This window comes from Ricinus communis, chromosome 6, assembly GCF_019578655.1.
Source record: "Ricinus communis isolate WT05 ecotype wild-type chromosome 6, ASM1957865v1, whole genome shotgun sequence".
NCBI lineage: Eukaryota > Viridiplantae > Streptophyta > Magnoliopsida > Malpighiales > Euphorbiaceae > Ricinus > Ricinus communis.
In genome coordinates, this window is record NC_063261.1 from 23,327,406 (window position 1) to 23,351,337 (window position 23,932).

Genomic DNA, 23,932 nt, shown 5'->3' on the forward strand with positions numbered 1-23,932 from the left:
TTCAAGTGGCAAGAACATTTGGTCTTGAGAGTGAGATGTCTCAAGTTTGAGTCATTTCCTTCGCATTAGGTGAGTTTTCGTCTTTATAACGAGAGTAAGAGGACAAATACCTCCTGACTTATTAGTCGTTTTTTTAAATTAAAAAAATTAATTTAAGTTGGAGAGAAAGTTAAAAAAAAAAAGATGTAGGATCAATTTTCTTTTAAATTTATATCAAATGGTCAAAACACTAAATTTAAATTTTTTCAGCAAATAGTCTCTTGAATTTATATTCAATGATTAAATACATCCAATTTAAACTTTTCAGTAAATAGCCTCTTGACACTTGTATCTAATGGTCAAATATATCCAATTTATATATTTTTTTTAAAAGTAAAATAAGATTAGATTTTTAAATTTTAATTTAATTATAAAAATTAAAAAAAAAATATTTTTTTATTGATACAATATCCAGTGACGCGTCATATAAGCGTGTATTTGACAAAATTTAAAATTTAAATTTAATGGATCCAAAATTGACAAGTTATGAGCCTAATGAGAAAGTTAAGATTTAATTTATTTGATCCTTGGACACAGTTTTATAAGTGAAATTTACCCTTTATCCAAAGAAAAGTAAGTATTTAAAAAAATGTACAAACAATAACTAATACATTGTCATTTAGTACGGTATTTAATTAATACCATATATATACCCCTAATTTATCATTCCATGCATGCATTCCCTCCTCAATCAACAATCATAAAGTGAGAAAAAAGAATTCAGAGAGTTTGAGTTTTTCTTTTATTTGTCAATAAAAAGAAGTTAGGAAAACAAAATTAATACAAGTCCCTAATAAGTAAGAGTTGACAAAGAATTAGTTTCATTGGAGCCCTAAAATTATATATTACAAAATTGGTGCAAAAAGAAGAAGAAGAAGAAGAAGAAGAAGAAGAAGAATCTTGCAAGTGAGTCAACTAATAATAGCTTTGGTTCCAACCACCATATTCTTCTCCACCATTGTCCTCTTCCACCTGTTACATTCCAACAAAAGCAAACCACCATAGAGTTTATCAACCAAGATATTATGCAATATTCACTAGATGTTATTGGAATGTAACAGGTATCTGTTAATTTTGTGCATGTATTATTATGAGTGTGCATGCTTTATATAAAGGTAGCCCCATTTGCATTTCAATTCTGAATTATATAACATTATTATTGTTTTAATTTTCCCATTTATTGTGTATTATTTTTCTAATATTACATCGCAAATTTTTTAAAATCTAGTAACAGATTGCAATTCCATCAGTAATTTCCAGGTTTGTTGCACATAATTTTTACTCATTTGCAAAGTTTCTATCATTCACAAAAATAAAAATAAAAGAAAATACCTTGAGGGTGAAATTGAGACCAACTTGAATCTCTCCACAGTAAGAATTGTCAGCTTGAACAACGCAATACTTGCGAGGTTGAAGTTCAGCAACTCCATTCTCCACTCCTAACTCCAACAAATCCTTCACATATATCCTATATATTCACCACTAATCAGCTATATATATATATATATATATATATATATATTTATAGAGGTTATTACTCATAATTTCTTTATACATTCTGATTCAGAATTAAATATAAAATCTCTTAATTTTGAATATGATATTAATGTCATTGAACTATTTTTAAACGAGTAATAATTAAATGTAATCGAGAACTTTGCCTTCAGAATTATTTCTTCTATAGTTATAAAAATATACATATATTTGTATATAAAATTTATGGATTCAGCTATAAAGTGTGAAAATAAAATAATAAATGTCTGTTCTAGTTTAATAAAGGTATTAAATTCGAATTTTGAATATACACTGGTTGAAGATAGTGTTTTACTATCTGCAAAAATCCTACTCGATACACTTTAAATTAGTTAAACTAATTCTGAATATTTTTAAAAAAAAAAATATTATGAATTCAAATTAACAAGCTAGAGAATTAAGTGCATGTATCCTAAATATGAAGATGAATGCAGCAACAAAATTTTCAATGTCCAAAAGGATTTTCTTACGTGGCTTGGCCAATAAAATCATCAGCAGAGAAGGTGTCATGGTCCATGATATTGAAGATGAGCTTGTAATCATCCCCCTGACCTGGATATTCCACCTTGAATGTCAGTTTCTCATTCCATGCTGGACTCCCGCCATCATCTGCACCCATTTGGCCACGAATACATATACATCAATATTATGAGTTCTTACCAAGAAAAGAACAAAAGAAGAAGAATGTATCATATATAAGCAACTCAACAGGCTTTTTGTAGAATCAAAATTCTTGTCTTGTTAAATTTGCCTTTCCTCACGCAATCAGTTGATGTATATTCTGATGATTGTGTACCAAAAGTAATACTGCTCCAGTCTAATATCCAAGTGAATTTATATTGGTGAGAAACATCTTATTCCTTTCTTCTTTCCCTCCTTTTTATTTGCTATCTAAATTGACCCATATTAAATATAAAATTTATTCTACATACATATATATTGTCGCGAATAAATTATTATGTAACTCAATTATTTAATAATATTAAATAAATATTTAGTTATTAAGATTGATATGGTTTGAATTTGATGTCCACTTCTAAAATAATTTCATCTTAAATATTAAAATCATGTAATGTTTGGTTTAGCTGATCAATGCAGCTGGTAGCTGGTAGTTGATGACACTGATGGTTGATAAACTAAACTGTTTGTTAGAATTTTATTAATGGTTGTTGTTGGTACGTAAGATGACCATTGAAGATATAATTTAGGAGAAGTAATGATACAAGATGACAAAAAGAGACCAAGTGGGAATCCCACTTGCACTCCACTTACAACAATAATTCACATGCATAATAGGACAAGGTCCTAATAATGCACTCTACTCACGACTCATAATTCACTCCAAGTGGGGCCGAGAGCTGTTCATTCTATAATCCTCATGCTGTAAACTCAAGGCAGATGAGTATCCTCAAGCTAAGACCACAAAGAGGCACCTCGCCATGGGGGTCTTTTTGCTCTTTTGGACCTCGATAGCCGAGTTAGCCCTTTTGGATCATAGAAGAAACAGATCGTAGCAACAATTAGTTCATTGCCATTGGATCGAGGAGAAGAGAAGTGAGAAGTTTAGAATGTCATAAGAGAGTATAGATGAGAGGGAAGCTTGCTTAGAGGAAACTTGCTTAATTTTTATTCAAAATGACTTCTCCTTATATAGAGAGAAGTAATGATACAAGATGACAAAAAGAGACCAAATGGGAATCCCACTTGCACTCCACTTACAACAATAATTCACAAACATAATAGGACAAGGTCCTAATAATGCACTCTACTCACGACTCATAATTCACTCCACTCACAAAAGTAAGTCACATGCATAATAGGACAAGATCCTAATAATGCACTCTACTGTCAAAAGACTAATAATACAAAGGGGAAAAAGTAATAATGGTCGACAGCTTCAATTATTCTGTGGAGATAATGCACCGAAAAACTGTCATATCGTTTGTCCAGCACATGTATACGACGTATTTTAGAAAATATTGTCATATTAATCATCATCCATTGGCTGGGAATCTTGCATGAGAGCTTCTTTTTGTGCACTGGTTAGACTAGGATCATCCAGTGGGGTCGGAAGAATAGGAAATGAGAAATGTTCAATGGATTGTCCAGTTGACAGATGTTCATTGAAGGTGCAGACTAATGGTGCAGAGACATTAGCTGTCCTTAATTCATTCCTTTATTGCAGGGCCCGCTTTAGGTCTTCTGTGATTGCTGGAGGAGCAAGATGTAAAGGACTATCAAGTGTTCTCCAATAGTGACAGATATTTTGAGTTGCATATGTGTCTTCTGACAGTCGGAGATAAGGCCTGTGCAATATGAAAATGGCATGGTATTCCGAAGCTCTGGAATTGTTGTATGAGAATAACTGGTGCTCATGAATAAGTTTAAAGAGATCTCCTGTTCATTGATATGGAGTTTTGAACCAGGTAAGGAATCTCCATGGATATGAACCCGAGTTTGCTTCATTGTTGAAGAAGTGTAAAATATTCATAATGGGTACTTCTATAGCATGATGACAGACTGTAGATAGGCACCATATGAACCATAACTCACTTTCATGCTTTGGATGTTCAGGAGATAAGTGATAAATCAGACACCAAGAGTAGTCTGGAAAGAAGAAGTTGGGTTGTATTGGGAGTGAGAAGGTTTGTTGAAAAGTTGCCAAATAATGGAACATCATGTTCCGGGCAAAGTCAGTGACTTGTTTGGTTGTGAGGTTGTTGGGAAGATCTTGTGGTGAAGGAGGTTGTAGGTTGGTTCTGGAAGATGAAAAAGCCATAAAAATTATGGAGAGATTTATGGTAGAGGTGAGAAGGACTATAGGCTGATTCTGAGGTTTGAAAAGTCTGGATAAGAAATCTGGGATTAGGTTTCTTATCCCTTTTATATGCTCAACCTTAAAATCATACCTGCTGAACCATGACTTTATTCGCAATAGTTGGAGTTCAGGCAAAGTCTTCTGGTTGGATTCAAGAATCTTTGGGAAGGAAGAGTTGTCCATCCGAACCAGGAAGTGCTGTCCAATCAGGAAGAATTCAAACATTTTTATCCCGTATTTGACCGCCAAAATTTTCTTATAGGTCGTGTGATAATGTTTTTCTGAAGAGGAAAACTGACCCGATGCATATCCACATAATCGTTCCTTGTCGTGGAGCTTTTCTAGGAGGATGGCCCCCCATGCATAGTCAGATGTATCTGTTTGGAGAATAAGTTCTCTTACAACCTCCTTCACCGTCAGATCTTCCCAACAACCTCACAACCAAACAAGTCACTGACTTTGCCCGGAACATGATGTTCCATTATTTGGTAACTTTTTAACAAACCTTCTCACTCCCAATACAACCCAACTTCTTCTTTCCAGACTACTCTTGGTGTCTGATTTATCACTTATCTCCTGAACATCCAAAGCATGAAAGTGAGTTATGGCTCCTATGGTGCCTATCTACAGTCTGTCATCATGCTATAGAAGTACCCATTATGAATCTTTTACACTTCTTCAACAATGAAGCAAACTCGGGGTCATATCCATGGAGATTCCTTACCTGGTTCAAAACTCCATATCAATGGACAGGAGATCTCCTTAAACTTATTCATGAGCACCAGTTATTCTCAGACAACAATTTCAGAGCTTCGGAATACCATGCCATTTTCATATTGCACAGGCCTTATCTCCGACTGTCAGAAGACACATATGCAACTCAAAATATCTGTCACTATTGGAGAACACTTGATAGTCCTTTACATCTTGCTCCTCCAGCAATCACAGAAGACCTAAAGCGGGCCTTGCAATAAAGGAATGAATTAAGGACAGCTAATGTCTCTGCACCATTAGTCTGCACCTTCAATGAACATCTGTCAACTGGACAATCCATTGAACATTTCTCATTTCCTATTCTTCCGACCCCACTGGATGATCCTAGTCTAACCAGTGCACAAAAAGAAGCTCTCATGCAAGATTCCCAGCCAATGGATGATGATTAATATGACAATATTTTCTAAAATACGTCGTATACATGTGCTGGACAAACGATATGACAGTTTTTCGGTGCATTATCTCCACAGAATAATTGAAGTTGTCGACCATTATTACTTTTTCCCCTTTGTATTATTAGTCTTTTGACAGTAGAATGCATTATTAGGATCTTGTCCTATTATGCATGTGACTTACTTTTGTGAGTTGAGTGAATTATGAGTCGTGAGTAGAGTGCATTATTAGGACCTTGTCCTATTATGTTTGTGAATTATTGTTGTAAGTGGAGTGCAAGTGGGATTCCCATTTGGTCTCTTTTTGTCATCTTGTATCATTACTTCTCTCTATATAAGGAGAAGTCATTTTGAATAAAAATTAAGCAAGTTTCCTCTAAGCAAGCTTCCCTCTCATCTATACTCTCTTATGGCATTCTAAACTTCTCACTTCTCTTCTCCTCGATCCAATGGTAATGAACTAATTGTTGCTACGATCTGTTTCTTCTATGATCCAAAAGGGCTAACTCGGCTATCGAGGTCCAAAAGAGCAGAAAGACCCCCATGGCGAGGTGCCTCTTTGTGGTCTTAGCTTGAGGATACTCATCTGCCTTGAGTTTACAGCATGAGGATTATAGAATGAACAGCTCTCGGCTCCACTTAATAATTCAAATTAATAAAAATAACTTATAATAATTAAAAAAAATTGTAGTTAATATTTTTAGCTCAATTGTATTTATTATTAAAAATATTTATAAAAATTATTTTAAAAATAAAATTTTAAATTGAGATTTTACTAATAAAAATTTCGAATTTTGAATACTATAATTTTAAAATAAAAATTATTTATTTTAAAATAAAAATATTTAATTATATAAGATCAATTTAAAGTAATTTATTGTTAATAAATTTTAATAAGGATAATAGTGATTAAATAAATAAAAAATCAAATCAGTTACCAGTTGATAAGAAAAAACTCTAAAATGGAGCTGATAAAATCAACAAATAATTAAGACTAAATCAGTTATCAGCTACTGTTTATTAAATCATTTTATTTAATAAAATGTTTTGATATAGCTATTCAGTAAAAAAAACAACTATGAGCTAACTAAACACCCTTTAAATTCATCCATCAAGTTAATATATGAATAAAAGCATTCAGCTTTTAAGTGTTTTTCCACCAAAAAAATCTACATACCGACCGGTCTAACATTCCAGCTGGTGGAAAGATCTTTCTGTGATTTGAAATTGATGCAATGATTTGGCTACTTGTATCTAAATAATAGTACGTTCTTTTATATAAAAAAAGAAGAAAAAGCCGAACCATGGAGAGGGCCACAGGAAGCATACATAAAAACAATATAAACAAATTAATTAAGGCCTTCAAGTAGTGCTAATAATATTTAGAGAATAAATTAAAGCATGCCTCATGTGATATAAATGAAGAACTAACCTCTGGCTACACTGCCCTTGCGTTCTTGGCTTCTGTAATGTATTATAACATATGGGTCTATCTTACCTAACACCCAATTATCATTAATAAATATATTATAATCGTTAGTCCATTACCAAAATAAAATTAAATACAAAACTGAAGCTGCAAAAATAAGAATTATAATTGAGAAAAGAAAAAAAGGATGAAAATCCTCCAGTTCAGGACTTGGCTTGGAAGTTGGAAGCCAGCAGTAAATGAGGGTCGCAAACAAAATTCTCTCAGGATTTTAAAACATAGTTTTATCTATTTTTAACTGCTTTCACTAATTACTTCCATCTTAGACTTTTGTTTGAGCCATTAGCTCAAGAATTTGGTAAGAGTACTCTGGTTGTAAATAAGAAATGAGGGTTACAAACAAAATACACAATAACTATGTGGGTGTAAATAAGAGATAATTATCCTAGTTTACAACTACTCGGTTTCTAATAATAATTCTTTTTTGGCTCAACTGACCTTGCCAAGCATCATTCAAACAAGAAAAAAGAATAAATAAAAAAAAAATCAGAAATATCTTAAAATTAATAAAAAAATCATTTTTACTGCATAATTTTTTTTAAATACTGTTTTTTTAATATATTTTTTCAAAAATAGAGTGTGGTTGTGTTTTTAGTTGTTTTTTTTATTTTAGTTTGGTTGTTGAAAAAATAACAAAAAAAACTACAAAACAACTAAATTTTATTTTTGAAAAATAATAAAAAACCATATTTTTAATATTTTTACAATAAAAAAAGATTTACACAGTGTTTTTTTATAAAAAAAATGGATATTTTTATTATTTTTCAAAAAATAAAAGGAGATAAAAAAGGTTGATCTCAAAAGAAGCAGATTTCTACATCATTTATTATTGATGGTCTACCCACTTCAAAGAACTGCTAAAACCAAACTTTTCCTTTTTCTCTTTGAACTCGGATGCAACTTAATAAGAAAAGAAGAAGAATCAATATTTACATACCCAAAAATCAAAATAGAAATAGCAAAGAAAGAAGAAAAGAAGCAATGGAAAATGGGAAATCCAGAACATAAAAACCATCATCGTTTTATAAAACGGCTGTGGAGTTTTAATTAATACCCAAGCCAAACGGAATTATCCAACCAATGAATAAGAAGAAAGAAAGAAAAATGAACTTGGACATGAAATTCAGCTTCTGGGAAATTGAAGAAAGAGTAAGGTATATGGGCTTCCATTAATCAACAGATCAGAAAGTTAAAAGAGAACAAGAAAGAATATTAACCAAGAAAGGAAGAAGAACAAGAACAAGAAATTAAGAAACGAGATGTTGACATAAAATTCAGATTTACGGAAGATGAACTTTGAAATATTAATTAAGCAATTAACAGAAGGTGAAACGGTACAGTTTATGTTAAATAATATACATACCTAAGAAATCAGTGCCTCTTAGGCCTTTTGCATTAAGAAGCTCTACTTCTAATGTCCCAATCGCCATATCTTTCTCTCGTTTTGCTTTGAGATTTCCCTTTTTCTTTTTCTTTTGAAGAATATAAATTCTAAAGTGGGTTTATATATGGGAAGGAAGGAATTAGGAGTTAATTAATTGGTTAGTTCTTAATTCCTTCATACACATGCGACAATAAAAAGTTACTCACACGGTAACCTGACCGTACGTGTGTGGGTCAACGGTTTTAATTTCAACTCTTGGTCTTTGGTCTTATTAGGCAACAAATTTTCTTATTACTGAGATTATCAGGCTTTTGGGAATTTTATAATAACTCATCATTTTCCTTTCTTTTTGGCTTTTTTTAATACTCCTTTATATAATTTATATTGGAATAAGTTGATTACAGAAAGTGAATATATGAACTATATATATTGTTTGGGAGATTAATATTTTAAACTAACTAAATTATTTTTAAATGAATTAATCAAAACAATGTTTATTATTAATAATATTATTATTTTGAAAAACTAGAGTTTTCTTTAGAAAGATTTCACCATTATTTATTCCTAATATAGGAGCTACTAAAAGCAATTGCTTCTCTCTTATCATTAGGTTCAAGCATAAGAATTTGGAGCCACAGACATATATATGAAGAAACATATCATAACCGAATTCTTTAATTTAACCCAAATAATTTATTATTAATATTATTTAGAAAAATTAATATCTATTTTTATAAAAATATGAGAATTCCAACTCAAAAATGAAATAAATAATAAATAAAAAAATGTATATAGAACATGTTTAAATGAATAGTGGACATTGTGCTATAGGTTAAAAAGTAAGCTTTTCCTTACATTAAAGCCGCCTCTTTGCAAAGTAAGAATAGTCGCATGTTAAATGCAGCCCAGCTGACTCAATCTTGAACCATATAGGCATTATGATTTAGCATTTAAAATTAAGAAATTAATAAGGATCATCAATATTGTTGGAATTTTATTTTATGGGGAATGAAAGAGAATTACAGTAAATCCTTTATTATGTGCGGTATATGACCTATTCAGTACCAATAAAAAGAAAAAAAGAAAACAACCCTTGAAGGATTCGGTACATCTAAAAAGAGTCTTACTTTTAGAAATGTTCAACAGCCATCCATATATTAGCAAGACAGCTGTTATTAATTTCATTTAATGGGTTGTTTGTTAATTAAAATAATCAAAGGCAAGGCATCAGCATTTTACCAAGTGCACAGACGTTTATTTTATCATCTAAACTACAGTCTAGACAGTAACTTTTCAACTAATGACTGCTTTGACGGGTTGGCATAATACTTTTGTCCATAATTCTTACACAACGTGTTAATTATTTAAAAGTCCACCCTCGTAAACAGCACTAAAATAGGGCATCAAACTGAAGATGCAAAATTTAGATAAAAATTTAAATCTTCGCAATGTCTAAACACATTTGCAAAAGAAAATTTTATTTATTCACCTTACCTTACCTTTTCTTTTATATATATTTACTTATCTTTCTCTTTGTTTTCTAATGTGTTCAGTAGAAGTCATTGAACATTAAAATTAAAAATATCAATTGGCAATCCTTCAATTCAAAGGTGTTTTAATATTGAAAAAGAAAAAAAAGACAAATGGGTTCGTTACATCAATGTCTGCCGGTAACTTAATAGGTTCAAATAAAAGTTAAAGTGCCATCAGATGTTTACAGGGTTGAATTAAGCGTTAAGCGTTAAGCGTTAAGCTCCTGATTATCCAGAGGTCTCCAGTCAGAACGTTGCCATTACAAAGTGGAGAACATTTTCATCAAACCAGATTAGTAATTTTTGACATGGTAAATGGGACTATCTCATTGGCCTACTAACATGAACATGGTTTTCTTTACAGGAAACTCCTGAAAACAAGTATTTAAGGTTCAGAAAACTTAACATTCGACTGGATGATTCAACTTTTTAATTCGATATAGAAAATCATGTTACAACCAATCCACTAAATGGAAATTGGCAACCAAATGACAGCCTCTATACCCGTTTTGTTTTGTTTCATCTGCTGCGCCTGGGTGACAAATCTGCTGACCTAGATCTAGATCCAGAGGGTGATGGCCTCCAAGCTCGTGCTTCCTCAGGATCATATGCAGGTTTCCTACAATATTTTACATATTTACTCAGTTGCATAAATCAGAAAGTAATGACCAACTGCTATCATAAAAACAAATTCAAGAATATAATGGTTCAGGCCACCATTCCATGCTCAGGAAGCAGCACAACTATGCAGTATGCATCCAACAAGCATTGTTAACTTGAACAATACCGACTTGGAACTGATAAATATATAATAATTCACCTAGTCAGTATTTTAAAATCAAGCAATGTACTCCTGCAACTACCATTGCTTGCAGTGTTATACAAGTGCTAAGGATGATTTTCACAATGGATCATTTATTCCTTTCGCTTGTGGCAAAATGAAAGAACACTTCTCCATCTTGTCCAATACAAAAAAGACATGGGATTTGGTATAGATAGCACTGAGACATAACCCGGAAATCAAATAAGTAGACATAAAGAAATTCCACTTACTCGCCATAACCAGGGCCATATCCATCTGGGCCATCTGGGCGATAACCTGGCGAATATGACCTGTGAATGTGGTCGCCATCTCGCCCTGGGGGAAGACCACTGGGAGATCTGGCATGGTCTGCATGCCTTCGACCAGGGGAAGCAGAATAGTCCCGCCGTCTCGGTGCAGGAGAGAATGACCTGCCACCATTTAATTGCCCATCAATTAACCAACTCTTACATGTATGATAACAAGTGATGTCAAGTTGAACATATGAATGCTTACCTTGAGCGGTATCGAGACCTAGAACCTAAATGATGTCGAGGGGAGTGTGATAATGAACGAGACCGGGAGCGTCCTGAAGCAAATTGGATACAGAACGGTAACTACTTCTATTGGGAACAGTAAGAAATTTTGATACTGAACAAAAGGACATTCATATAAGCATTGAAACCAACATAGTATTTCACCATTCAATTAGAAAACTGAATGATATTTACTATAAAATTTTCATTTTTATCTGGGGAAAGTTAAAACTAAAATCCTCAATTTCAAGCTTTATTACCAGCATAAAGTCTTAAATTTAATCTAATCAAACTTTCTAAAAACAGTGGAAATTTTAACAAGCACTCCTAAGTGTGATATTACTTCCAACAATAACAAAGCCAATACGAATACTTGAACAGTGAACCTTACACAGTATAAGAAAATACATACAGATTCACATGTAAATGGGAATCATTAATATCCATTAGTACAGCCGCAAAATAACTATTGATTCAAGCATTTAATTTTGTGAAGAATAATCATTTACCTTGAAAAATTCAAATCAGTAAAAATCATGCATGGCCATAGACTAAGAGCATTCCCCGCCCCGTTTGAGTGCTCTCCATTATGAAAAGGGAAAACAAATACTGTGCTAACATCAAGATAACTAAACTAGCAACTGGTGAATAAGCTGACCTAATGCTAGGCCTATCTCATACAAGATTTCGAGCAAATGAGGGGGCCTAAACCCATCAGATTAAAGGCAGCCTAAGAGCATATATATCGACTTTTATGCAGCCCTGAAGAAATGCTGGTGAACAAGTTCCCCACTTCACAAAATTCACTGATAGAAGCGGTCTGCTGGTTGCTAGGATTAAGCTTCTTTTATCATTATCAATATAGAAAAGGTTAAAAAAATGACAACACTATAAGAAATCAGCCAGGAAGGAAACAGAAAACTTGCAATCACATGAAAATGTGCAATGGTAATCAAAATGAGGACAACCACTTTAATAAACAGAGCCTCTGAAAACAAAATCTTGAGTGGTGATAGCAGAATATACCATAATAAGATGATCTTCCTCCATAGCCTGATGGTCTTCTGCGAAATGTACAAAATGTCAGCGAAATCTCTGACAAAACAAGGAATCGTAAAAGTAAGGTCTTATAGTGTGTGCCAGTGAGGATGTTAAGAGACATATTACCCAATCCTAGACCTTTGGCGCATCTCCTCAGGTCTCTTCCTTGTCTCTGCAGCTACCACCACAGATATTTCCCTTCCAGCAAAAATTTGCCCATTCATACGATGCTGAGCTTCCATGGCATCATATGTATCTACAAACTGCACAAATGCAAACCCACGAGGTTCTCTGCATAATAAATCATGGAAAATCATCAAGAAGGGAACAAATAATAGTGAACACGAACATTGAAATGTCTGATAGCAGCAACTTACTAAATTCGGACGACTTATCTTTTGAAATTATACAAGTATTTGTACACCACCTCTTAAATATCTAAAATTTAGCTCTGGAGCACTTGGGCACATGGCACTGAATTTACATAAAGCAGGCTTAGTCGCTAACCTTTTCTTTAAAAGTATGAAAGGCAACTTCAAAAGAGGCAAGTGACTTGAATACTCTTCACATGCTTGTAAATATAAGACGCACTTGAAATCAACGTTTCCCAAACTTAAAAGTCTCCACAAGTTGTCTTCAATTGATCAAAACTCAATTCTTCCCCCTCATCAAACTTCTAGTGATTGTATAATTAAATAATTTCTCCACAGAGGAACATTCTTCATTTCAACATTACTCTTTAACACCCTTGAGACCAATATGTTAAGGAATAACAAACAGTATGCCTTCATCAATTGTGGGGCTTGGTCTTGATTTTAACTTTAGACCATATGACCATTACTCTCTAACACCTTTGAAACCAATATGTTATGGAATGATAAACAGTAGGCCTTCATCAATTGTGGGGCTTGGTCTTGATTTTAACTTCAAACCAACATACCCCCTGACAAACCAGTTCAAAATTTAATTCACTATAAAAAAGAAAATGAACACTGGGACAAATAGTTTAGAATGCGGTTCAGACGTTAATTTTCTATCTACATCGACTTTATGTTATATAAAGTAGCTCCAACAAGAAAGAAAAGAAAAAAGAGAAGTCATTTTCTATCGTAACAAGCCTGCTGTACCTAGAAAAAGTACCAGAGATACAGCAAATACACAAACCAGAACATTAAAACACGCTTTGCCTTACTCCCGGAAGAAAAGCTCACCCTGTGTAATAGTCCTTTGGAATATACACATCCCTAACAACTCCAAATCTCTCGAATGGAGCTCGAAGTTCTTCTGGTCTACAAACAGCAAGAGCACAAATCAAGAAAAAACCTATGGGATCCCTTTAAAACTACAAAAAGGGAAAAATAAAGGAAGAAAAAGACAAGGTGATGAAGTACAAAATTACCGGCAATCCAGAGGGATGTTTCGAACCAGGAGACTTCCATGATTCTGCTCCTTGCGTCTCCCATATCCACCACCACCTCCATGTCCTCTCCTTGGCGGGCTTCTTCCTCGGCCCCCATACCCTCTCCTGGGAGGACTATAATAGGGTGGACTGTACCTTCTCATGTTATGCGCCTATCAATACAATCACCGTCAGATCAATCTAATGCACTTCCAAATTTTCACTGACAAACTAAAATTTGTAATAACACCATAATAGGCTACCACATCATAATCATAATTTTGTCCTTAACAAAAAAATTCAAATAAATCTAAGGCATGACAATTCAAGCCACATTTACATGAATCTCAGGCATAACTCTAGCATTTTTAGTGTAAATTAAAATAAATACAAAAAAAAAAAATTACTCTTTCTCCTCCATAACCTTGAATAATTACTATGAAGAAGCTAAGTTAAAAATAAAAACAAAAGAGAACATATTAATTAGTAATAAGACCTTGTGATTATCAGCAAAAAATTTATAAAAACACCAAAGGTAAACTTATTATATGAAAGATCAAACGTATAAAAAATAAACCTAAGTATCGAAACTTTAACCCCAAACAGGAACAGCAATATCTTATAATTTCAAGAAAAACAATCAGACAACAGATTCCAGTTTCGAATTCTTTGAATTATCAAACAAACAGACAATTAGGCTTTTTTTCAATTAACTGTCAAAAAAAGAAAAAGAAAAGAAAAAATTTGATGATTATTACCTGTGACGAAGATAAAGAGAAAAGAGATTATCAAGAGAGAGAAGCGATCAAGCGAAGCTGTTATACTTAGATCTGAAGGTTGATTTTGCTCACTGGTATTATACTACTCTTGTTGAGTTCTACAAGTTTTGTCGTTTTACAAAGAGGTTAAAGACGAAGAGGTCTTTTATTTCTATTTTTATAAACCCTAGAAATTAGACTCCAATTAGATTCTGAGTCGGGTTGGGTTGACCCGGTTTATCATTCGATTTTGGTAAGATTTTGTCCAAAACATGTCTTTTGGGGCCTTTGTTGCTTGGATAAGAGAGTTGAGGTAGGCCTATTCATCCACGGAACGTCAATCAATTTTCAATTTTCAATTTTCAATTTTCAATTTTCTTTTTTTCTTTGTCCTGTAAATTACATTCCCCGTCTAAAACATCATTAATTTGCAAAATTTAGATTTGAAATAATATTAGTTAATAGAAAGGCTAAAAATGAAGTCAAATAAAAAGTGGTAAAAAATTCTCAAATTCAAATCTCAATCCACCTACTCATAAATATTACAATAATAAACTACATTAAATTCAACCTCATATGAATTAAAACAAAATGACCAATGATATATATTCCATTAAATCTTACTGCTATATTTAGTAAAAATATATTAAAAAATTTATTTTATTTATGAAAAAAACGTTAGAAAAAAAATAAAATAAATATATTGATAAATTGAAAAGATATTTTAGTATATGAAATATTAATTTATTAATATAAAATTTATTTAAAAATTTTATTTATTTTGTTAAAATTTACAAATAAATATAAATTTTAAATTTACAAATAAATATAAAAAAATTTATAGATTTCGACCAAACTCAGGACAGAACAATAATAATATCAGACAATGAATTTCAATTTGCTTTTCTGATTTCAAGTGGAGCTATATTTTACAATAACAGCAAGGTTTTACTTTCTGGAGTGAAATGTCGTCGAAAATACATCATCCATGTCTTATCTAATTAAAAAATGGTGTGCGCTAGAATAATCCGCAGCAGTCTCGGCCTGGGGGAAGCAAATTTGTCTTCAAATCACAGGTACCACTCTTACGGTTTCTCCTTTCTCTTTTGCCACAAAACTACGTAGTAGTGTATGAGATAGCGTGTCCTCCATTCTTCAGTCACGTAGGAAGGCTATTTATATTCCAGCACGTTGGCGAATCAGCAGAAAATACCCATCTATTTCACCTTTTTAATTTCTGCATCATGTTCAAAAGAAGTCGACTCTTGGCTGCTTAGACAGCAGATGCCATAACTAGTTTTGCTGAAGACCGAATTAGCCTGGTCCTGGTCATCAAACAGTATACTTCTCCAGGATGGGAGAGAATTAAAGAGTGTGTAAATGCCAGAATCTAGTATGCAAGAAGACGACTAGTGTGACCGAGGCATCAGCACGCAACTGCAATTTCTGGTTCTGATTGTAAGCTGTCAGAATCAGCAAGTAAAGGACTTTTCTGGAATTCATTTCTTAGCTGACCACAAGCTGCACTAGCGTCCATGCCTCTTGTTTGACGTACACTTACAGTGATTTTACGAGATTCCAAAGCAGCTGCAAATGCTTGCACCTGCCAAATAAGAGAAAAAATAATGAGATAATTATAAAGGATGAATAGAACAAAGTGTTATCATTTGTTCTTCTGCAAGCGTAAAAAGGACACATGGTCATACCGCCTTTTTGGATGGTCGTTGATAATCAGAGCCTTCAATTGGATTGAAAGGTATCAGATTCACATGAGAACCACGTCCCCACTCATGGAGTAATTCAGCAAGTTCTTTTGCATGCTCTGCTCTATCATTGACCCCAGCTGAGAGACAAATGGCAAATTTGTTTTAAGAAATCAGCTTTCTGTTGTACACCCTCAAGTGCACAAGGGGGGATGGAGGCAAAATGTTTCATTGAAATGAAAATATAGTACCTAAAAGTGCATACTCGAAGGACACTCGTCGACTTGTTTCAAGGAAGTAGTCCCTGCAATCTTTCATAATTGCATCCAGAGGGTAAGACTTTGCACTTGGCACAATTGTTTCTCTAAGTTTCTGATTTGGAGCATGTAAGCTGACTCGGGAAGAATGAGAAAATGTCATCACAAGCAGAAAAAATTTTTATTTTGAGAAAGCAATTAGAATAAAATGCCACAAGAACATAAAAGCAAAAAAAAGAATAAATAAAGCTTCTAGAAATTTGCATAATGGGAAAAGCAAAGCAGGGAGATCATAGCAAAAGCAAATAATTATTGTCCGAACTGAACTTTTAATCTCTTATACAATTGAGCAAAAAACTTGAATGTAACTGCTAGTTAAATCATAAATTTCAAGAGAATCCACAAATTTTTTACCAGTATTTGGGTAAGAATTTACAACTGCAAAAATATTCAAGGGGTAAGGATACCTTGCACTTTTAAAGCTAAAATTAAAAATAATTCAATTGGAGGAACACGGAATGATGAAATGAATCATAATGGATGCTCAACAGCATAAAAGATTTTATTGCTTCTTTATTTTTAAACACACATACATCAACTAAGCAGCTCAATTGCAGAAAGAGATGACATCATTTAGAGATCAGCTGAATTATTCAACCACACATTCAACTATTCTTAAAATGAAATACCTCAGAGCCAGTGTTGACTGAAGCTTGTGAGAAGCCAGCTTTTTAATTGTGTTTGGGACCCCCACAGTAGAAATTGTAATCATTCTTTGTCCAATTTGCACATCCTGAAAAACAAAAATAACAGCCTTGCATGAGTTTCCAGATGATGATAATTATTTCAAAGGATAAATTTGCCAAAATCCATGTTGATAATCACATTATAGCACATCTTGGAAGCAAGTTTCCTGGTTCTATAATTCATTATCACGGATTCAATAGAACTCCTAAATCTACAAATCTATATACAATGAATTTAAAGAGAATAACTAAGCTTGATTCTATTAACTCTTTATGTGTTACAGAAGGAAAAGAAGCTAACCAGATTAAAAAATGAAAATATGAAAAGAAAAAATATGAATGAGAAGAAAGATGATTGATGTTTAATATTCTAATCATAGATAGGCAAGAAGCATGAAATAATAACTCATGGAAACAAACGACAACAAACCTTATTCAAGCATTGGTGTGCTTCAAGTACTGACTTCAATGGATATTTAAAATTCTAATCATAGATAGGCAAGTAGCATTAAATAATAACTGATGGAGACAATCAACCACAAACCTTATTCAAGCATCGGTGTGCTTCAAGTACTGACTTCAAGTTCAACATCGGTTCACCCATTCCCATGAAGACTACATTTGTCACTCTATTTTTGAAGATCTCCTCAATAGCCAGGACCTGGGCACATAAATTGTGCACAGGGCACGTATTTGTCATCTGAAGATATAACACCCTAATGGTCGTACACTGACAGAGTGATGAACTGATGATATATACATATAGGGAGATGTGAAACAGACCTGCTCAACAATTTCATGCCTTTTAAGATTTCTTGAATATCCTCCTTTACCAGTGGCACAAAATGAGCAGCGCAATGGACAACCAACCTAAACAATCAAAACAACAAATCTATGGTGTACTTGTCAAAAAATCAAGAGCAGAAAACATAAAAATAAATTATTCATTAAGTTAGAAAATCACCTGAGATGAAATACATGCAGTAAGCCGCACTGGACCTTTCTCATCTTGTATTGGTATACCAACAGTTTCGATCAATCTATTGTCCTCCAACTTTATCAGTAACTACAACAAGGTCAAATATCAAGCTAAAGTAAATAAGAAAATACTCACTTCACAAAATTTCTATCAAGTTACACAAAATCACATTCTTAACCTTAACAGTGCCATCAGCAGCAGTAACAGTACGGTAAATTGGTGACCTTCCAACTCTCCATCCTGCTTCTTGAAGTTCGTTTCTGAATGCCTGAGGCACTTTTTACCGCAACAATAAAAATTAAAATAATCAAATTAATTCAAGTTTATATAGAAAAGAAAATGAAAATAAAGACAAAGAAAAAAGAGAAAAACTCACGTTGACTAAAATCTTGAATTTCTTTAACTTTTCTCTGGTAAATTAGATGATGAAGTTGCTTCCCTCTGTAGCTTTGCTAAACAAATTATAAATGCTTAATTTATTAGTTAACTTTGTATTTCTTAAATTCCACAATTATATTCTTTATCTTACGTTTCCTTTTGTAACCAAACAGATTCAATAAGTTTATTTTACCTGGCCGAAATCGGCGGCGAGCTGTTGAAGTTCCGGTTCGGACATGCCAAGAAGGACGTGAGGGTCTACTTGAGAGCCACGTGGAGGAGATGCGGCGGCAGTGGCGCTGGTGGCAGTAGAGAGGCTACGGGAGGATATAGCGGTGAGAGACAGAGGACGGTGAATGGCACGTGCGATAGGTAAGGAGCAAACGTGTGAGAGCATCGCCATTGAAGTGGTAATCATCTTTTCTGCTTGTTGCTTCGTAAAGGAACACAAAAACCTCAGCTAAAACCTTAGCCTTTGACCTGAAATGACGATATTACCCTTGCTTGTTGATTTGGTGTATTTTGATCATAAGATGGGATTTTTTTTAAATTTCTTTGTTATTATTATAATGTAATGTGAAGGCTTGAGTTTTTGCATTTTCTGTAATTGTGTATATGAAGGATTAAAAGAATTGGAATTCAATGTCAAATGTTATGAATTCAAACGAAATATAATTTAAATCCATTAATTATGAATATGATATAAAATGTTATGAATTGAAATGATGTCAAATTGCTTGTTGTTAGAAATGTTTATCAACTATCAGGATTTTACAATACACAAGGTTCTATATGATAAACTAAACCATTTTGAATTTTAAGCATAGAATTCTTCTTCTTCTTCTTCTTCTTTTTCTTTTTCATTTTTGGTATTTATGGAAACTTTCGAAATATTCTTTTATGTGATTGTTAATAGCAGCAGACAAAAAAGAAAATTCCATGGTTATAATTCTTGAACATTCCATGGTTGATATTTTGACATTTGTGAAGTGCTTGTTATTGCTATGATAAATGTGAAATTATATTTAAAATTTTTTTGAAGTTTAAGTTCATTTCAACTTGTTCATCTTATATGTTTTCTCAAGAAGGGAGTAGGGGCTCAAGTACTCCAAAGCAATGAATTTCCTGACTGTTCTAAAATGCTGTCCTTGCCAGCGGAGTGGCAGCAGGAACCTATTCCTACAGATGACTTTCAATTTCCTGAAACAAGGAAAAATTATTGTCCTTGCTAGCAGAGTGGCAGCAGCCCAAGTCTACTTTCTGCAGATTGAGCTTTCCAAATCTGTACCATACGAGATTGTTGGCCAATGGCAGATGATAATGATTAATGAACCTTCGGGTTTCCCTCAAATAAAATTTGCAAGGTTACCAGTTATCACAAACAGAAGACTGGAAACATGTGGAACAAATATCAGGTTATGATAATATGGAATCAAGAGCTATACAACAAGAGATTGTTATATTACATACTCCGTATACATGAGACAATGATCATTCAACACAAATTTGTTATTTTCTTCTGATAGATGTGAGTAGTAAAGGATTAATCAAAATATCTTTATTCTTTTATGTACGAAGAGGAGAAGCGGATGGCCTTGGATAAGAGGCAGCTTTTCCATCACAAGTTTCTGCTGTACTTTTCCTATGATATCTAGGACCATTATTTGAATTTCGATTAACCTTTCGGAGGCTTTCATGTCGAGAGCCCCTTGAACCCTCATTGTCATTGGACTCGAGCAATTGTTCCAATGCTTTTACCACTTCTTCCATCTTCGGTCTGAACCTTGGTTCTGGTGAGATGCATTGGACTGCAAGATTAGCCACTTTTAGTGCATCTTTCAATGAATACTGGCCTTCAACACGAGCGTCCATAACTTGGAAAATTTTGCGTTTATTGCCAAGATAAGGCCTTGCCCACTCAACTAAATTTTGTTCTCTGGATGGCCTGTTTTTGTCTATAGCTCGCCTCCCTGATATCATTTCAAGGAGAACAACCCCAAAACTGTATACGTCACTCTTTTTAGTTAGATGACCTTCATAAGAAAGAAAATAAAAGTTAGATATCAATGATTCATACCAAATAGATAGCCATATCTCAACTGATGCACAAACATTTGATCATGAAGATGATAGTCAAAGCACATAGAAGAAAATCAAATTCTTCTACAAGAAACAGGAATGTCAAATGGTCAACATAAAACAGAGTAGTGAATGGAAAGAAAGATACCTGTGGCCATATATTCAGGAGCTGCATACCCATACGTACCCATTACTCTTGTTGAAACATGGCTTTTACTACCTGTTGGCCCATCCTTTGCCAACCCAAAGTCAGAGAGTTTGGCTCTATAGTTCTGTCATTTTATATGTGAAAAGAGATGTGTCAGAGAGTGCAACTACTATGGATCCTCTAAAACCAAATTTAGAACATTTTCACATACTGAATCGAGCAGGATATTAGAGGCCTTAAAGTCTCGGTATATCACTTTGGCCTTATCACTGTGAAGAAAAGCTAGGCCTTTAGCAGCGTCAAGGGCAATCTGAATACGGAGATTCCAAGAGAGTGGTTGAACATAAGAAGCCCCTGTTCCAGAAATACTAAAATTACAAACGACGGTTTTGTTTTGAGATGGCAAAAGTCACTCCTTGCTGAAAATACTAACAAGGCAATACAAAAGAGTATATATATTACTCACTTCTAAATAGGTGGTTCTCCAAGCTGCCCTTTGGCATAAACTCATAAACCAGAAGTCGATGATCATCCTCTAAGCAGTATCCAATCAATTTCACAAGATTCGGGTGATCTAACTGACCAAGGTAGTTGATTTCTGCCTAGACTCCAAGAAAAACCATAAACTTTATCAATCATGCTGTCTTTAAATGTTACCATATATGTACATGAGCTACTAAGAGCAAGATCATCAAAGCTGTTAATCTGTATCATTCTAACTGGGTTGATGTGACTCTTCAAAAACATTTTCAAGCAGTACAAAACAATTAGGAAGGTAGAAGGTTTTTGACGAAAGAACCCATGAAAGCTTTAAGAACAGGTAAGTAAGCCAAATGTCAGAAGCAATACTTACCAGCCATTCCTGGTGACCCTGGAAACCCTCTTGGTTAAGCCTTTTCACAGCAATGACAATGCCTGTTCCAGGCTTGGCAGCTGTTAGCGAATGCTCATCAATCCATCCTTTGAAAACACAACCAAATCCACCTTCACCTAAAACACTATCTGGACGAAAGTTCCTAGTGGCTGCTTTTAGTTCATTAAAGCTAAAGCTCTTCAAATTGGAGGACTGTAATATCTCACCCTCTGTCCGAGGAGTTGAAGGCACTGCACTACTAGATCCACTGACATCATGCCCACCTTTGCTGCGATTTCTTGGGTCTGCCCCTACACAATTAAATACCAAATCCCATAACTTCATCTAAACATCTATAAAACCAAATCAGAAATGAACATTCTGCTTAGAATCTCTACCTCTAACCACATAGATGTTAAATGTTTATTAAAAAGAAAATAAAATAACTTGCCAAACTTGCTAATAAATTCGAGGGAATCCTAGAAAGCAAAACTCTGAACAACTCAGTTTATCTTTCTTCGAAGATAAAAACCCTTTGTCAGGAATACCAAAGATATTTTTATTTAGGCTAAATTGACTAGGGGGTTTTTGTGTTTTATCTATTTTGTTTAGTATATACTCTTACTAACCCGCAGAAACAAATAGATTAACTAAAATTCTATGGTGGCAGACAAAAATTTTATAATCATATGAAAATAGTAATGCAATTAAAATCTAGAAGCTTAAATATGAATCTTATATGTTTCTTGCTTTCTGTTCTTATCCTACCTTTTCTCAGCAACCAACAGAAAACTAATGTGTTCCCTCAACAATAAAAACAAAAAGAAGCCAACATAATTATACTTTCCCCCAAAAGTAGAAGTAAGTTAAAGCTGTAAGCTTTCCTGTTTCACTAATTAAGACTAAACAGCTCCATTTTGAAGAAAAGGTCAAAACAATAAAACCATTATTTCATAATTAGAAAGCTCAAATTAGCATCAAGATCTGTGACAAAATAGAAACACCAACATACCATGATGAAGAGGACTTTCAGCTTTGATTCTTACACTAAAGCAAGAACCCATCAACACAAAAACCTCAAAGCTGAAATCTTTCAGAGTTCTTTCACTCTTCCCAACTGCTAAAGATTGAGAAAACAAACACAAACCCAACTCAAGAAAACTTTACAAAAACAAATCAAAGAAGCTAAAGCTGAAGCTTGTGAACCGAGCAGAAGGAGGGGAGCAGAGAAGGAGAATTCCAGTGTGAAAGCAGAAAAAAGATTTATACGAAATATAGCTGTCACCCACGAATATGACTGGCCAATTGCATACTTTGACTGAATATATATACGAAAGAAAAAGAAAAAGAAAGTAAGAGGCAACAAGTATCATAGACAGATGGATGGTTTTTGGTGTTTAGTAAGGGAGGCTTGCCAAGGACAAAGGTGAAATGGTTGACTAGGCCTTTTTGCTTTCTTTTTTATCTACAAGTGGAAATTTTCAGATAAGAGAAAAAGGAAGTCCTTTTTTTTTTCTGTTCATATGCATGTGCCTATGCTATGTGTACACATGTACTTTAATACTTTCTTTAGTGGATGGTATAATTTATTAAAAGGCAATCTAAATTTAGATTTCATCACCAATTATCCAAGTTTTGGATTTTATGGTTTATAGTACTAATTAAGCTACTGAAACTATTGATTTGAATGAAAAAATAAAAAGTAAAAGAATGATACTTTTTACATAGATAAAAAAACTTATTTCATAACTAAAGAAATGTCTAATAAGGAAATTGAATTATTTTATAAAGACAATTAAAATTCTTTTAAAACTTATATATATATGCATGCTTCTAAAATTACTAATTGACTAAATCAAGTGACAATACTCAAATAGTTTGTCTAGGAAATGTGATGGAAACATTCTTTCTCTAAATTCTCAACCTAATATAAATCTGCAATTAAAGACCTAAACTCAACATATAATAATTCTTTTTTTTTAACATGGATTACATAATGTTTACACTCACTAAATAGATGGTACCTCACTTAATTGTTTAAAAATACTTAGACCCAAATATCTCTTATTAGGATTAGAAATTCTAAACACTTAATTTAGGCATCAAATTTCAGCACTAGTAAATTGACATTCAATTTATAATAACTAAAGTACATTTTTTATTGCATCTTGAATTTATTATAATCTTAATAAGATTTCAAAGAATAAATATTTATTAAAAATTTGAATTCTTAACTCTTTTTTTTTTAATCCGGAGACAAGCAATTGTTCACTCAACCTCAATCATTTTTCT

General features: G+C 33.3%; 4 protein-coding genes across 6 annotated transcripts; all 4 read right to left on the reverse strand.

Annotated features, from left to right (window-relative positions):
- Window positions 1-758: 758 nt before the first annotated feature.
- Window positions 759-8,564, reverse strand: LOC8261652 (16 kDa phloem protein 1). 3 transcript variants are annotated; one of them, XM_048376228.1, is made up of 6 exons: window positions 8,409-8,564; window positions 6,989-7,054; window positions 2,282-2,389; window positions 2,043-2,181; window positions 1,372-1,507; window positions 759-1,011 (listed from the first exon to the last, which is right to left on the reverse strand). In XM_048376228.1, exons 1-6 carry the CDS (start codon window positions 8,473-8,475, stop codon window positions 955-957), a joined length of 573 nt encoding a protein of 190 aa, XP_048232185.1. In that variant the 5' UTR covers window positions 8,476-8,564; the 3' UTR covers window positions 759-954. The 3 variants fall into 3 exon arrangements, with proteins under 3 accessions (XP_048232185.1, XP_002533151.2, XP_048232186.1); XM_002533105.4 differs by lacking the exon at window positions 2,282-2,389; XM_048376229.1 differs by lacking the exons at window positions 2,282-2,389; window positions 6,989-7,054 and having other exon boundaries at window positions 8,409-8,550.
- A 1,697-nt stretch (window positions 8,565-10,261) lies between these two features.
- Window positions 10,262-14,744, reverse strand: LOC8261651 (serine/arginine-rich SC35-like splicing factor SCL30). The gene is made up of 8 exons (XM_002533104.3): window positions 14,498-14,744; window positions 13,740-13,912; window positions 13,552-13,629; window positions 12,467-12,631; window positions 12,326-12,363; window positions 11,280-11,352; window positions 11,015-11,194; window positions 10,262-10,580 (listed from the first exon to the last, which is right to left on the reverse strand). The coding sequence occupies exons 2-8, from the start codon at window positions 13,901-13,903 to the stop codon at window positions 10,481-10,483; spliced, it is 798 nt and encodes a 265-aa protein (XP_002533150.1). The 5' UTR covers window positions 13,904-13,912; window positions 14,498-14,744; the 3' UTR covers window positions 10,262-10,480.
- Window positions 14,745-15,384: 640 nt separating this feature from the next.
- Window positions 15,385-19,079, reverse strand: LOC8261649 (probable dual-specificity RNA methyltransferase RlmN). The gene is made up of 10 exons (XM_002533103.4): window positions 18,754-19,079; window positions 18,559-18,634; window positions 18,361-18,458; window positions 18,168-18,269; window positions 17,987-18,073; window positions 17,748-17,864; window positions 17,147-17,250; window positions 16,452-16,591; window positions 16,204-16,340; window positions 15,385-16,100 (listed from the first exon to the last, which is right to left on the reverse strand). Exons 1-10 carry the CDS (start codon window positions 18,976-18,978, stop codon window positions 15,924-15,926), a joined length of 1,263 nt encoding a protein of 420 aa, XP_002533149.1. The 5' UTR covers window positions 18,979-19,079; the 3' UTR covers window positions 15,385-15,923.
- Window positions 19,080-19,958: 879 nt separating this feature from the next.
- LOC8261650 (receptor-like cytoplasmic kinase 176) lies at window positions 19,959-23,008 on the reverse strand. Its single transcript, XM_002533102.4, has 6 exons — window positions 22,653-23,008; window positions 21,641-21,951; window positions 21,254-21,389; window positions 20,999-21,141; window positions 20,788-20,911; window positions 19,959-20,593 (listed from the first exon to the last, which is right to left on the reverse strand). The coding sequence occupies exons 1-6, from the start codon at window positions 22,702-22,704 to the stop codon at window positions 20,127-20,129; spliced, it is 1,233 nt and encodes a 410-aa protein (XP_002533148.1). The 5' UTR covers window positions 22,705-23,008; the 3' UTR covers window positions 19,959-20,126.
- Between the last annotated feature and the right edge of the window lie 924 nt (window positions 23,009-23,932).

Coding starts and splice junctions, on each gene's coding strand:
- LOC8261652 (XM_048376228.1), bottom strand. CDS start 8,475: ATGGCGATTGGGACATTAGAAGTAGAGCTTCTTAATGCAAAAGGCCTA. Junction 1,508..2,042: donor GATTTTATTGGCCAAGCCAC/GTAAGAAAATCC, acceptor GTGAATATATAG/GATATATGTGAAGGATTTGT. Junction 1,012..1,371: donor GTCTCAATTTCACCCTCAAG/GTATTTTCTTTT, acceptor GGAATGTAACAG/GTGGAAGAGGACAATGGTGG.
- LOC8261649 (XM_002533103.4), bottom strand. CDS start 18,978: ATGATTACCACTTCAATGGCGATGCTCTCACACGTTTGCTCCTTACCT. Junction 18,459..18,558: donor AATTCAAGATTTTAGTCAAC/GTGAGTTTTTCT, acceptor TGCGGTAAAAAG/TGCCTCAGGCATTCAGAAAC. Junction 17,865..17,986: donor GGCATGAAATTGTTGAGCAG/GTCTGTTTCACA, acceptor TTATGTGCCCAG/GTCCTGGCTATTGAGGAGAT.
- LOC8261650 (XM_002533102.4), bottom strand. CDS start 22,704: ATGGGTTCTTGCTTTAGTGTAAGAATCAAAGCTGAAAGTCCTCTTCAT. Junction 21,142..21,253: donor GGAGAACCACCTATTTAGAA/GTGAGTAATATA, acceptor TTTCTGGAACAG/GGGCTTCTTATGTTCAACCA. Junction 20,594..20,787: donor TCCTGAATATATGGCCACAG/GTATCTTTCTTT, acceptor TTTCTTATGAAG/GTCATCTAACTAAAAAGAGT.
- LOC8261651 (XM_002533104.3), bottom strand. CDS start 13,903: ATGAGAAGGTACAGTCCACCCTATTATAGTCCTCCCAGGAGAGGGTAT. Junction 13,630..13,739: donor AACATCCCTCTGGATTGCCG/GTAATTTTGTAC, acceptor TGCTGTTTGTAG/ACCAGAAGAACTTCGAGCTC. Junction 11,195..11,279: donor AGGTCTCGATACCGCTCAAG/GTAAGCATTCAT, acceptor AAATGGTGGCAG/GTCATTCTCTCCTGCACCGA.